General features: G+C 44.9%; 1 protein-coding gene across 1 annotated transcript in view; it reads right to left on the bottom strand.

Moving 5' to 3' along the window:
- Window positions 1-15,521, bottom strand: part of igf1ra (insulin-like growth factor 1a receptor) — a 78,461-nt gene that overhangs the window by 19,169 nt on the left and 43,771 nt on the right. Inside the window, exons 3-4 of the mRNA XM_037105809.1 lie at window positions 2,056-2,356; window positions 1,019-1,155 (exon numbers count right to left, since the gene is read on the bottom strand). Coding sequence (XP_036961704.1) covers window positions 1,019-1,155; window positions 2,056-2,356 — 438 coding nt within the window. The remainder of the gene's footprint in view (window positions 1-1,018; window positions 1,156-2,055; window positions 2,357-15,521) is intronic.

The following is a 15,521-nucleotide window of genomic DNA, read 5'->3' as shown; positions in this document are numbered from 1 at the left end:
TTAAAAATGCACAAGGATCGTCTACTGCTACCGTGACATCCAGGCTCGCTTTTTTTTTTTTTTTTTTTTTAAAGCAAATATCCCGATGAGCGCTCCATTGTTTGAGCTTTGTCATACGTGGAGATTAGCTTGTGAGCCACCCTGTCAACTGAGCAAATAAACAGCATGATAGCATAATGTGATAATTGGGTTAGAGCACAGGAAGCAGATGCAGTGCTGATTTGGTGGCCCTCACTGTGCATCCCGGCAGCTTAGACAGCCAGGCTCCGCTACTTTATCAGTCTCAGTAATCATAATATTTGCAGAGCAGTCAAGTGCAACAAAGTGTGGTTAAGTTAGTATAAGGATTGCAGTAGCGTACTGTGCGACAGATTGCAGCCAAACTCAAGGTCCCATGTTGGAGAAAAGTGAGATTTCCACTTCTCTTTTGGTACAAAGCAGGGTTAGGTGCTGTAATAGTACCGGTTACAGTATCAAAACACTCAGTCCACACACAGAACACAGCTCCATGTACAGAAACTCGGCCTTTAAATGAGCCGTCAGGATTTCTAAGGCTGTGATGATCACAACTATATAGTCACTGCCATCAGCAATGCTCCCAGCACTGTGGCGGTTGCAAAAACACACACACAGAGCTGATATGAAACACAGTGGGCAGTGTCTGCTCAGGCCTGTATGGGCTGACCAATCACAGCTGACCGGGCTTTTCAGGAGGGACGGTCACTAAACGGATCGAAGCCTTCAGACAGAGGTTGATTACAGGTGCTGCAGCACCTGTTTTTTTACATGTCAACACAAGTACCCATCCGCTGCAGGTGTTAAGGAGAATGCTGACTGTTTGACGGTGAAGCTCCAGAAAAGGACTACAAAACTTAATCCGTCAAAGGCAGAATTTTTATTTTTGGGTGAACTTTTCCTTTAAACCCTACTAATATTTCCTGGAGTTTAGCATTGCGTGGCCTTCTAACCTACGTTACACTGCAAAAAGAACAGCAAATGTGGTGTTAGCAGCACTCACTTCCACGGCGGATGTTGATGTCCAGATTGCCTTCGATGATGGTGCAGTCCTTTAGAGACTGAGCGGCATCCACAGAGTCGATGACCGAGGAGGTGCAGGGCTTATCGCACGGGCCGTTGCAGGCACTGCATAACATGCTGCGTTACAGAGGGAGGGAGCGTATAAGAAGAAAGAGACATTAACGAAAAAAATCTAACGTGAACTTTTCTACCTCACTGAGAAATCATTTGCCCACTCCCTAACTCCCAGGCATTCCAGAGGATTCAGGCAAATAAATTCGCTGCATGACACAAGGTCATCTCTCACTGAGAGTTTAATCTTTTATGGGCCCTCATCCGAACTCGTGAGAGAGTGACTCACTGTATTGACCTCTGAGACAAAACAGCAGCGGTGCGTCCAAAAAAACATACAGCATCAGAGAGAGTCAGAGTGGAAAGTTTGGGAACTGACGAGACAAAACAGGAGAGGAAAGTTGCAGCACAAAAGTTTCCTTATTCGAAGGTTAATGTCAAACAAAGTAAATGTCAGGTGAGTCACTTCTCAAAACCTCTGAGTATTAATCTATGAAAGCTCTAGCGATGGGAGCAAGCCGCTGCGTCGAGCACTTTTCGCTGTCTCTAAACAGTCTGGGGAGCCTAAACTTGAATCATTAATAGTCTGTCGTGCTCTTAACCGCCAGCACTTTCAGCTTCGAGACCTGCTGTAAGAAAAAGGGGCTTGTGAGGGGGCGGGTCAGGTGAAGTTCAGCTGAAGGATACTTTATGCAAATAAATTCTTTATATATAAAAGTACACAGTGAGCACGAGTGGCTCTGGTGGCTGTGTGGCTGAGGAGAGACCTCGCTGCAAAATCATACAGGGAATAATACGCACATAATACTCTCGCTCTGTATAAAAGGTCATTGAAGAAGAGTAGGTTTGAGCCTCGAAAGCAGAATTATTACATTTTAACAGCTCTTTGTACATTCAGTGTGTCACCTGCCGTGACATTTCGGAATCATCAGGACCTAAACCAGAAGCGAAGGGGTACGTCTTTACCGATTAGTCTCGTTGCGTGTGAAGCCGGAGGGGCATTCGGGCATGCACTCTCCCCTGTGGATGACAAAGTGCATGTCTATGGGCAGGTGCACTTGGGAGCACAGGTCCATGGTGATGCAGCGCCAGCCCTCGAACTTGTAGGTGTCCGGGGGACAGTCTGGCACGCAGCGACCCTCGTGGTGGTAGTGGAGGCAGGCGGAGCAGGCCATGTCGTTGTTGGGCTCGGTGCAGCTGCCCAGGCATTGGCTGTGGCAACACTCCCCTTTGTCCGTGCAGGCGAGCTTGCAGTGGTCCGGGCACACTGGAGGAGTCAGAGAAAAGACGGGCGAGAGGTGAGATTTGGGTGGATTGTAAACAGTCTACACCGCTGGAGTCAAGAATGATAAAGGTCAAAACATCTTCTTTTAGAGAGCAGATCATGATTTAAATATGGACAACAACTTGTTTGTTAACAGGCCAGGTCAGTGACTGCATCAGCTTGAAGTTGCTGTACCTAATATTTCTATTATTTTTAGACTTTTTTCATTCATCATTAATTTGCTATTATCATTGACTATTTTTCCCGAATAAAATTTGTTATTGTTAAATTGTTATCATCAGTATTACTGAGAGATTGTGGATGTCTTTTGCAGGAGATGACCTGACCAAGAATGGCAGCAACACAGAGTAATAACGGCAAATCACAGAGAAGCACAGTAACATAATCAGATAAAAACACTTGCACACAGACATCCTGGATCCAACACAGATTTAGAAGGGTTCAGTGGTTTACATTACTACAGGTTTACGTTCAGTCTGTCACAGTGGAAAGCTGTCCTTCCCAGTTTGGTTTGGACTTTGGGAGCAACAAATCGTAAAAATGTTTTTTTTTTAAAAAAAGAGTCAAGTGAACAAAGACTGTGATTTCCATACCTCAAGCTGAAAAGTTAAGTAAAGAGGAAGTTTGCCAAGAGTGGCTTTCTAAATGAAAACATAACACAGGCAGCGACTGAGGCGGCGCGCACCTAAGCCAGACCAATTCACTTCTGAGAATCATACACAATGTTGAGTAAGAGAGCCACAGTTTGTAATGAATCTCAGAGCCCTGTGATACATGTTATCTGGCATGTGAGGACAACGCGCAGCGGCATTGTCCCCACAGTAAACTGGCAACTCAAGTGCATTCATGTATTAAAATATGCACACAAGGGTTTTTTGATTCGGGTACAAGTGATGGCATTTATATTTAGACACAAATGCAAATCCATGACGAGAGGATGTCGTGTTTCTAAATGTTTTAATGTGTCTTTCTGTGCAAGTGAAGAGGCAGAGCTGGAGAACACCATCACAGAGGAAATGGAGTGCAGAGCTGGCCTCACTTAATGTGATCGCCCATTGGTAACATCTACGCTTTGACAGCAATGTGGAAAAAAAGGAAAATTTGTGGAAGCAAATGTATCCTTGCCTTTTTTGTTTTTAACCAAATCTGCAACCACAGAGCCACTAAAAATAAATGAATAACAGGTCAGAGTCCTGGGAGAAAAAACACATAACACACAATCTTACTTCCTCGTTATTCTTCTATAATGGAAAATAAAAAAGACTTTTGCAGCCCTCCCGCTATCACTGCAGCTTCTAAGAAAGAACTACTGTACATGGTTCCAGGCCGCGAGAAAAAAAAGCAACAGTAAAACGATTGTGCGGGGTGTTTCAAATTAAGCTTGAGTAACATGAATAATAGAAGCCCCTCTGTTTACTGAGGATCTCCAAGAGACCAAAAGCCACAACAATATGTTATCAATAATACAGCGTTTTCCCAACGCTCGGGATGGACAAATAGTCCGTTTGACAGATTGTGCACCCTGACAGATTTATCTCGCAGCGCTTACATAATGAACATTAATGTATCAGCCCATTAAAATCCCTGAGGAAAAGTATTTCCAAATCCAACAAAAACAGAGAAGTACTTGTTCAGGTAATAAGACACAAGAAAAAGTGAGATCAGTGCTTGTTTGTCAGATCCACCAACTACTTCTGACAGCCTGCTCAGCTTCACACTTAACAGATAAGTGACACAGATGAAAATCAGAAGATGGAGAGTGTCTGTTTTTAATGTTCAAAAGGCAGTTTTACTGTAGCCTATTTACAGAGAAGACGCACTTCTGAAAAAGCAGATGTAGCGTGAAGAAAGCAGATGATTCCCACTGTTAACGAATCTTGAGACACTGCAGGCAGGAGTGTCCTAGTTTCCAATGAGTCCACTCCATAGAAAAAGCACCTGGAGTGTGTGTGTTTGAGGACTTGTATGAATGGTTGTGAAAGGGCCTGGTGACAAGGTGTTCTTTCGCTAATGATTGTTCCCTGTTTGAGAAGTCCCGGGCGAGATAAAGCGCTGCTCCGTGAAAGACTCGCGAGTCAAGGTTCAGGTTTCATGTAGAATATCAGAAATCTGTCAGCACATTTGATAACAATATCAGCCCTTTTTCTTTTTTTTTTGCATGTTGTGCAGGCAGCAGAGCCCTGCCCCCCCACAACCTCACGTTTGTTTGCTGTATTAGGGCCTGAAGTGTTTACTATTTATTGTTATGCTCTTTGTTATTGCTGCAAAGCAAATTTCCCCACAGGGGCAATAAAGCTGAACTGAACTACACTGAACTGAACTGAAATAGGAGGAACAGCACTCCTGGTTCCTTAGCAACCGCCTCCTGGTGCAAAGCCAGAGCTGGAAGGAAATGTGCACACAATCAAACACACTCAGACAAAAAGTACACTCAAACACACATTTCACCACTCTCTCTTTCATGTGCGCCATTATCATCTGCAAGACTCAAAATTTGACTTCATTGTCCCCGGTGTCATCATTTCAGCCGCCCCTCTTTTCCAGACACATTTTGCAGGAGCGCACGTGATCGAGGACGAGAACACATGTGTGTGAGACATGTGTGCACAAGCATGTTGGTATGTGAGCATCTGCGGGTGCCAGAGAGAAAGAGGAGAAAAGGGAGCGCTGCTTGTTTATTTGCTTTTAAATTAAATGCGGGTGTCGGAGCATCGCCTGCTCGCCCTGTGAAATCAGTGGAGAGAATGAAGCCGGCTGCCGAGCTAATCTCTTGATGAATATTTCATGTTGCTTTACAAAACATCTGTGTAGGTTAAGAACGTGACGGTGCAATACAGCAATGCTGCAGAGCAAAGGCACGCACGCACACACACACACACACACATATACACACATATATACACACACGCGCTCCTACAGTGCCAACTCCAGTTTCGCTTCCACAAGGGGAGTGATCGTTCCCAACCCTGACGGCATCTCAAATAGTTGCCATTCTTTCTCACATTCAGGCAAATCTGATGTTGAAGACGAGGTTGACAAACACAACTCTTTTCTCAAAAACAAAAATAGATATCTAGTAAACATGATACCATATATTCACTGTAAAATACACTGCGGTACCTCTCCCGATAAGACAGACCATGAAATTAACACAATGCTGACTGCATTCAAGAGTATTTTTTTGATGGCATGAGTACAATTAATAGTATTTATCTTTGTGGGCTTTGCTACACTATATATAGCTTCTAATCATGTACACGCTCCACCACACCAGATAGTAGACTGGCTCCGTGGTACTTTATGAACACTGCACCCAAGCATTCTGGATCTGCTCCAAAGAAAATGGCAAAGGCCTTTTTTTTTTTTAAATCCCGCTGCATCAAACGCCGACACACACAGGTTCTCACATGGTCGGCTGTGATTCGACTGGAAATACGACGCCGACCCAAGTGTGTTTTAAAGCCCGCACGTCACATCGGTGTTGCACATTTTGCAGAGTGAGGAGGAAAAAAAGAAAAAAAAAGAAGAGAAACACCAGCGAGGCTTAATTTTACTTGGAATCCGACCAAAAGGGGGCAGCCAAAGCAAACTCTAATGAGCCGTACTGGAGGAGGTCCCTTCCTTCCTGCATCATTTTAACAGATTCCTCAATGAAGAGAAATTCCAAACATGCATACCTTCCACCAGAAGAAAGCGAGGGAGGGGGGGAGGTGGGGGGGGCGCTGCTGCCTTAAAACCATATAAGTCGACCCGGTTTCACTGTGTGACCAAACAACCCGTGGTATCAAGGATACAATCCACTATTTATAGATGCTCCTAATGCAGCCCTATTTCCACGCCACTGCTCTCGACACATAGCTATGCGGGGCATTGTGGGTTTCCACTACTTCAAAGGAGAGGGACTACCTAACAAGGGGCGCCTCTTAAGATAACTCGTCATCATCCTTGTAGTCCCCCGAGTGGACGTTTAATATGAGCAGGAATAAATGAGGAGCATCAGCAGGCTGGGATCTGACCCCATTTAATTGCGTACTGTATTACATTAAGCAACTGTTGAAAGACGAGGTTCTGGGGAAACAAAAACTTGGACGTGATCGAAGGCTGCAGAGTCAAAGAAGTCACACTCTGCGGGAGGAGGAGGGGGCAGGGAGGTTTATAATGTTGCTCCTCTCATACAGTAGTTACACAACCCCCCTCCCCTCCCTCCCTCCTGCTCGTTCCCCGAGCAAACACGGTCAGGTCAGACACCATAGCCAACCACCAGCCCGTTCACCAGAGCGCTGCGACACACGGAGAGTCCCGGGTCCATTTCATCCATAGTAAACGAGACAACAATCAGCACTGAGGAGTCTCCCTCAGAGCATCTGGTGCAACCCTACAACCGCCATTAAAGGAAGCCGCAGGGGGAGGAAGACGCATCGCTGTTCGAGGGACGGACAAGTGCTGTGCACTGTTTGGTTTTTGTTCTAAAGGTATCCCTCCAGTCACCGGACTATGTGAGGAATCCGCAGAATGTTTCAGGCCGCAGAGGACTCGAGGGGGAGGATGTTAATCCCTTGTTCCGCTGCAATGACACAATAACAACTTCAGGAATTGCAAGGGAAACTTGAGAAGAGGCGGCTATTTTAGCTGCAGACATGATGAACACGGAGGTGTAATGTGAGACAAGAGAGGGGAAGCTTTAAACTGAACGTACCAAAAAAATAAGACTCAAGCATCAGTTTTCCACCTGAGCCTGCAGCAGAGCACAACTGCATGCATCAGGGGCATCAAATGTATTCCTCTGTCAGGCTTGGCCTTGCTTTCTTAAAGCGCAGCATGCAAGACAGGGGGTTGTGGGTCATGTGACCCAGAGCCCCTTCAACCATGCCTCACCCCTCCTCTTCTCTCTTTCCACACGGTCTGTATTGACAAAAAAAAAGAAGCAATCTGATAACAAGATGGCTAAATTTCAACACTGTCTGCCTGGAGTGGGGTCTGTGTGTGTGTGTGTGTGTGTGTGTGTGTGTGTGTGTGTGTGTGTGTGTGTGTGTGTGAGTGTGAGAGAGAGAGAGAGAGAGAGAGAGAGAGAGAGAGAGAGAGAGAGAGAGAGAAAAGTAGGAGGACAGGTGAGAGGATTTAAAGATGCCTCCTAAAATCAAATGTATGACTTTATTGAATAAGAATGCCAGCGTTTGCTCAGGAGGACGAGGGTGAGGATGAGGATTGCAGTGCGGCAGCGCTCCTCATCTGAATGCGAGTCATGTCCCGTTTGCTCGAGAGCACGCTGTGTAAAAGAGACTACTACACTGTTTACATTGGGAGGCTGGTGACACGTTTATTGCCAATGGGCCGCACCGCACCCTCTAAAGATGAGGGGGACGAAGATGAGAAGCGGGTGTGAGAATATAGGAAGTTTGGTAAACGGGGAGGATTTTTTTTCGTCCCCGAGCCAATCCCCACATGTCAGACACAGTGGAACATTGAAATGATCTATTGAAAGAAGAAATATACCATTCTTCATAACATATCAAAGCATGGTATGTTTTTCCCTGTGTCATCGAAGATAAGTAGGAAGCGTGACAGACAGTTGGGAAATCATTCATTATTCACAGTGGGGCTCGAGGGGAGGGACGGCAGGGAGGAGGGTGTCGGTGAGAGAGGAGGGTGGGGGTTAACCGAGAGCTGCCCGCTGGACCAATAGCAGGTGGGCAGGGGCGGTGCTAATCCCGATGACTGACATGTTATTGAGTCTGGAGCAGAGATGGTAAACAAGTCCTCTCTTGAGCAGGCGCTGGGAGGGGGGAGTCGTAACCATAGTGATTAAGCATGGCTTTTGCACAGATCCGGAGAAACCATAAGTTAAGGGGAAAACCTGAACAGACGCAGCTTACTCAACAACAAGCCTTAGCAAGATTATTCCTGTAAACAGTTCTGACCCTTAACTTGAACGTCAGCTAAATAACAAAAACATGACTCGGCTGTACGGGAAGAGGAGGACGAGATTCAAATCTGCAGGAAGAAAAACACCTCAGCTGTGACTGCGAGGATTCTTTATTTAAACATGTAAATATAGTTAACATTAAACAATTTTTTAATTTTTTTTATTTTTACATGATGGTGATGGTGTGGCATGATTTTGAAGGAGGGTGCTGTAGTAGCTCAATCACGCTGCCTGTCCTTGCTCCACAATATAAACGGGGCCATAGCTCCATTAGGACATGATTAAATTTATCTCTACATCACCTCCATTTACCAAAGTATTCACTCTACTGCACACTACTGTAATCCACTGCACGGCGGGGATATGAAGCCTCCCCGCTCTGCGCAGAGTCAGAACCGTCGAGATCGGGTTACCGGAGCTGAGGGCAGCAGCAGACAGTAAGGTAGCAGAACAGGAGTACAGTAGCAGACGGCAGGCCTACGAGGGGCCGCTGCAGCACTGATCGCAGGCCGACCCCCCCCTCCAGGCTCCCTGAGCTCCATCAGGCCACATCCTCATCCGGCAACCCGATCCTCCCTGGGAGCCCCCAGTGGATCACTCCAGACACTTGTTTAAACCACATCAGCCCAGACGGCCAGAGAGAGAGGATGCTTCCTCCACTCACAGCCAAAGGCAAACCGCATCAGAGATTCCGCTGCAGTCTCACTGCTACAGAGATAGAGTCTCCAGCGCCAGGATGATCTAATCTAAAGTGGTGTTTTTCACCTTTTCAGACAGACCGTGTCTGGACGTGCATGTTCGGCAAGATCGAGCGTTCTGCTGATCCGAGGTTTTTTTGTTTTGGTTTTTTTTTTCAGGGGGGGGGGGGGGACACTGCACAGCGTCATGATGTGATTTTCTCATGCAGACAGCTGGCTCAGGAGAGCTTGGCTAAATCTCTCTTCAGTCCTGCGCACAAAGGTGTGTTTGAGCCCTCTCCTCCCCGTCCCAGTGTTTCTGGGTCTCTTCCACTCCCATGCCCACTAAAGACCAGCAATGTGTTTTTCACACAACTATGTGCTGGTCTGTGTGTTCAGGCATGCGTGGCATTTCCCCTCACTCGCATTCAGTCACAACAACACACACACACACACACACACACACACACACGAACACACACCCCTTCCTTCTACCCTCAGGCCTGTGCTCACTCTGCAGCTGCTGCTGTTGTTGTTGTTGCTTTGTTGTTGACTGCACTTATTAACAGGACACAGGTATGCAGCAGCGTCACATGTGAGAACACTTTGTTTTTATCACTGGAGAGGAGGAGGATGGTCTGAGAGCTATTAAAGACACGTTAAAAGAGTGGAAAAAGTGAGTAAGAAGATCCTGGTATTTCACCAAAACTAAGGCAAATACAATGTACATGAATGTTCTGATATAAGTCACAATTCATTGCAGGTAATTATCAATAGCCATCATAAGCATATATTCCAGTATATGGAAAACGTAACATGAAAGGTAGAGATACAATAATGTTAACAATGCTAACAAGGTGCAAAAACAATATATCTTCTGATTAACTTCAGTAATTCTTGAGGCACTTTATGTGAACTGTTTGACAGGATGACAGATCTACTTATGCCAAATATTAGCTCGTTCCTACTTCTCACATACAAGGATTTGATTATTTTCTTGGTCATATATCATAATAGAGCGAAAATCTTTGTGGTCAGTTGCTGGTCAGTTATGGTTTTCTGATTGTAAGGGGCAGATCAGCAAAACAAAGTCATTATTCAGTTAATAAAGAAACTAATCTGCAAACAAATTAACAAGAATAGACAGATAAAGAAATAAAATTATGGGGGTATGAAGGTCCAAAACTAAAGAGTGGTTAGTCAATTAATCGATTAGTAGATAACTAATTGATCTTTTAAGTCATTTTCTTGAATCTTATATGAGGAGTTTTTATTTTTTATTTTTGACTGACAAAAGAAGCAATTTGAAGACGTCAATTTGGACTCCGAGAAACTGTGATGAGCATTTCTGATAATTTCTGACATTTTATAGACAAAAAGATGAATCTTGAAAATAATCAGCAGATTAACTGATAATAGAAAATAACAGAGTGCCCACAAACATCAACTTAAATCCCTTTAAAAGAAAGAGCTACTTCACAGGGTGGCCGGTGGGGGTCAAAATCCATAACTTAGCCTGAGCCTGAGCTGAACCTCTAAATCTCTGCAGGCCGGACTTCTAGTAGGCCCAAACTCCCAGAGTCCCAGTTCATCCCTCAACAGAAGCACCCCTGGAGTCACATTTGTAGCATGAAGACGAGCCTCTGCGGTATTCTTCCTCATTAAATCAGGCAACTCTCCAACTTGCTCTGAAGACTCACTCACATAGTGGCTGTCATGTCTTGGAGGGTTTTTCAAAAAATAAAAAATGAATAAAAAACAAGCCCACTTAGATTTTCACACAGATCCATGCACCGAATCATTTTAGCTCCACCATGAACGACACGTCTAAATCAAGATCTCTAGAGATGCCTCCTCTCTGTGACTCTTATCACCCTATGAATGGCAAGTAGGTACATCGCCTGCTGCATCCATGATGCCCATTTGAAGAAACACAATGAGTGGGGCAGTAAATCCTGCCAGTTCCCTCTGGCTCAGCTCAATAATGACATTTAAAGACATCACCGTGTCACTTTGCAGGCTCTGAACGTGACAGGCTTCACAGCTTCAAGGCAGGCTTTCGAATAGGAAAATCAACTTTGGGGAGAACTCAGGCAATGTTTTTTTTTCCCTTTTTCACAGATTTGGAGGTGTTTCCTCACACTTAAAGTGGCTTCTAAAAATACCTGACTTCCCAGATCTGCTTCATTAAATACACTGTGTTTCCTGGCAGTGCTGCGCTGTGCTGGCTGGCGAGCTGTGCCGGCTGGTTGTTTTGCTAGCTGGGTGACTGGTCGGAGTTAGTGAGAGCGTGTCAAGCCCTCACATCCCCTCGGCCTCTGACATACTGCTCTCTAATCCCTCTTTTGAATGCAGAGGAGACAATCATTCAAGGAGACTTATGCTTGGATACATGTATAAACTGTACATGGTAACCATCAAACACGGGCTTTTACTACGCAACACTGACGACTGAGGAACATAACAAACCATACACATATGAACGAACAACTTGCTGCTTCATCTGGCTCGGGTTCTGGATGTGTGCAGGCTCAGTGTAACACCTGGCTGTGTACCCACCACCTCCAACCTCCAGACATATGGGCCGATGTTGATGCTCAACACGTTCAGACTGAGTGCACAACACTTCAGTTTACACCTCGGAGCATTAAAAATGTGACTTTTGCTGAATCTTAATATCAAGGTGCACACATTAACCATTAACTAGCTGCGTATTCGCATATTGGCTCTTTATTGGTATTAAATAAAGCACTTGATATTGATGCCGTTTTTCTGTGTGATCGCAGTTTACAACTTTTAGGCAATTAACTAGGAGTTTACGCTCCATAACCTCCTAATTAGTGCTTACTAAGTGTGAGATACGACGGAAGGCGAGGCTGTTCTGCCGTCAAGATGTGCTGAGACTGTGAAGATGTGAAATGGATTTTTAAAAAATAGAATGGAGGGAATCTCAAAGTAATATTTTTTATCTTATTTTCTCTAAAAAGCACATTTTTCAAAAAGCTTTCTGTTATGTATTTATATTGATATGCAGCACTTTTTTTCATGTCAAATTAGAAAATAACTTGTATTTATTACCATTTATAATCCCTCCAGGTCAATCTGAATACTGACAGACTATTTATATTTTTTTGACAGTTTTGCAGAAGTAAATATAGATACTAAGCTTATTTAATACACATTATATTGCAGTGTATAAACATTGTGATGTTGCGGACCTTCGCTAACTGGACTTCTTTCTATTCTAATTGAATACCCCGTTCTAAAGTGAGGTCTTCCTCGTAACTAATTCACTGAGTGTCCACCCATTAGTGAATGAGTCAGAACAGACCATATTAATCAAAGACTGTTCTTGTGGTACTACTGCCCTCACCACCATAAAGCATTTACAACAACTTCCTTACTTACGATCAATACGCAGTAATTAGGAGGTTATTGTGGGAAAAAAGATTATGGCCTAGTAGTTGTACAATCTGGTTAGCAGAAAAACAATTAAAAAAGTGAATTACAGCGACTAACAATCAACAGAAAATCCCGGAGCAAGGCTAGTAAATCTAGCAACTCACTTGACCAATCGGACGGCAGTTGCCAGTTTCGATGCTGAGGGGCGTACGAAGAACTGGAATGGTTTGGTGATGATGTGTGGGTGCAAAGTGTCACACATAGCCTGCACTACCTCACTCACTCACTCAGTTAACCCATACCATGTTCGATAGGCAGGAACTTTTGTTGCTCAGATGACGATTTACTCCGGTCTATGTCGTTAGTAAAAATTTAAAAAAGCAATAACTGAGTATGCAACAACACTGAGTATGCAACAAATGTGAATGCAAATAAACGACGAGTTACTAGTTAATGTGTGAGCCCTAATATAAGGTGTTATCTGACATTTGAATTGCAGCACCTGTGAACTGCTGCAGGCAAACCATTTGCAGCACTTGTGTAACATTTTTACTCCGTACCCAAACTTGGTTCAAGCCTATCATCATCAGAGCATCAGAATAGTAGTGGCTCGGGTGCCAAGGCCTATTTCTGTAGATGACCATCTGCAGCTTTGTGGCACACGGTGCCCAGACTTCGTCCTGGCACGCCGCGTGGCATACATTCTCCCTGCTGGCACAACGTCTGGATTCAAAATGACACATCTTCATTTCGCATCGACTTCAAGGAGGCCTTAATCCTGATTAAGCATAGCAACATTCGCCCTGAGCTTAAGAGCTGATGGGGATAAGTTTGTGTTCTTTGCGACTTGCGGGCATTTGCACCAGGTTAAAATGGTGCGCTTCACCAACACTGAGAAAGGCCATTAAGTTGATTACTGAGCTGATAGCCATCGGAGTGAAAATCCTGAAATTACAGTTCAGTTTGACATTTTAAATACGTGCAAGGATTGGTGTTTGTGTCTGGATGTCCTATACATAGCTCACACTGCAGTCTCTGTCTGTACGTCCTGACTGCAGTTGTCTGACAGTGGCTGGTTGCTGGCACGCGCAGACAGACTGCGGTGAAATGCCGTTGCTCTTCCCGTCTCTCCAATGCATCTCCCCTTTCTCTTTAGGATACACGCCTCAGTGTCTGCCACCTCAGTGGAGCCTGACGTTCTGTACCGTCCTATTAGCCACTTCAAATATGACATCTGGATTTAGGGTTTTCCTTTTTCCTCCACTTAATTTCATTTTCACAGTGAGTTTCTTGAGGGTACACACAGTATCCTTTTTGTGAGGCTGCACTCGTTCTCTAAAAAGGACAAGCTGCGGGTTCAGCAAGGACAGTTGTGCCCAGAGTTAACATCTGTTGCGACGGGACACTGAGACTATTCTCTCTCCAAGTGGAGGGCCTGCGCTGAGACTGTAGGCCGGCCCTTTCAAGTGTAATGGTCTGATAAGATACCACAGCCCCAGATGGTATCACAGTAAAACGGCATTGTATTGATCTGGGACCTGTCGTATACAAAGCTTCATTTCACATGAAAGGAGCTCATCACGGGGTTTACCCTCTCCTTATAAATACACAAACCTCGTGCTTGTTTTGCCAATTGCCTATCTGCTCGGGGGAGTTAAATGGTTGCAGCCTGCAGGTACTTCATGGGCAGCTGAACAACACAGAGGAATAAAGGCACTTGCTGCTGACTCTGTGTCATGTTTGCACACTGATAAGCTGTAAGAGGACCAATCATGGGAAATGTCTGGCACTCAACAACGTGCTGGTTTTCACTTGATCCCTTCGCTTCAAAGAGTGTGCCTGCAATGGGAGTTACAGCTGCACATGTGATTTACAGTAGAGGACAAATTACCTTAAACATCTCCTTTATTCCAAGCGGTGAAAGTCAAACAGGCGGTGTGAGTAACCATGTAAATGTAAAGGCACCAATTACGAATAAAAAAGCAACAGTGCAGTAAACAGCGAACTCACAACAGCATGTCCTCATTACTAATTGGGTAACAACAGCACCAAATATGGCAGTTGCACAAAGCCTGTGCAGTGAAGTGTAAAAAAAAGAAAAGAAAACACTGTTTACAAGTCTTAAATTGGAGGTTATGTCACCTTCACTAAGTTTCACTCGCAAGCTTCCAGCTCTTCCACCTCGACCTAAGTTTGGGTGTTAATCAGATTTCACCGTGACGCACACAGCCCTTCCCCATTCACTTCTGGTCCCAGACCGTAGGAAACAAAAGTGCGGTTCCCTATCTAATCTCCAACATATTTAGTTTGGGGAAAGAGAAATCAGACTACGGAGAGCCGTGCTCGAGAGCAGAGAGACGCGGGAAGACGAGAGCACAGGCCCACGGGTCAAAGGTCGGAGGCTAGAGGACGTAGATGTGGTCGTCCAAAGCCTCGCCTGGCCTTACAGTACCGACAGCAGGAGAGGGCAGCCGATGTGGATGGAGCAGGACAGCTGACAGTCCCCAGCCCACACTTCCTATTGGCTGCAAGTGACATCATGGTTTCTATCCCCATATTTCACCTCCTCTTTTCAGGGTGGGCGGAGAGTTCAGTTATTCCTCCCCCTCCTCCTCCTCCTCCTCCTCCTCCTCCTCCACCTCTCTTTCTCTACACTCAACCAGACCGTTTCTCTTTCTCTCTCCATCACACACACACACACACACACACACACACACACACACACACACACACACACACACACACACACACACCGAGAAACAAGCAGCTTCATTTGCCCCTTTTAGGGACCTCAGTGGCTTACATGGCCACTCTTGTTCAGGAGGAGGGAAGAGAGAGGGAAGGAAGGAGCGAGAAAACAGAAGAAGAGCGAAGGAACTAGTAGACACACACACACACACACACACAAATATAAACACACTCCACATATGCTGCCATTTTTTTTCAAGCATTGTTAATCAACACAAGCCAAGTAAGGAGTTCTAGTTGGTGGATTCATAATATGCTATTGTGAAAGTCTTGAGTTTGACATTTTGTCTAGCAGACAGCTCACTAAATTATCAGCTGGGCTTCACCGTAATATGTCTCCAGTAATAAAACAAAAGATGCTCACGAGGATAGGGGAAAAAAAACAGAGACCCCTTGG

The sequence above is a fragment of the Acanthopagrus latus genome, chromosome 8 (genome assembly GCF_904848185.1).
Source record: "Acanthopagrus latus isolate v.2019 chromosome 8, fAcaLat1.1, whole genome shotgun sequence".
In the NCBI taxonomy this organism is placed as follows: domain Eukaryota; kingdom Metazoa; phylum Chordata; class Actinopteri; order Spariformes; family Sparidae; genus Acanthopagrus; species Acanthopagrus latus.
Note: the sequence above shows the minus strand (reverse complement) of the source record. Positions and strands in the feature narration are given on the sequence as shown.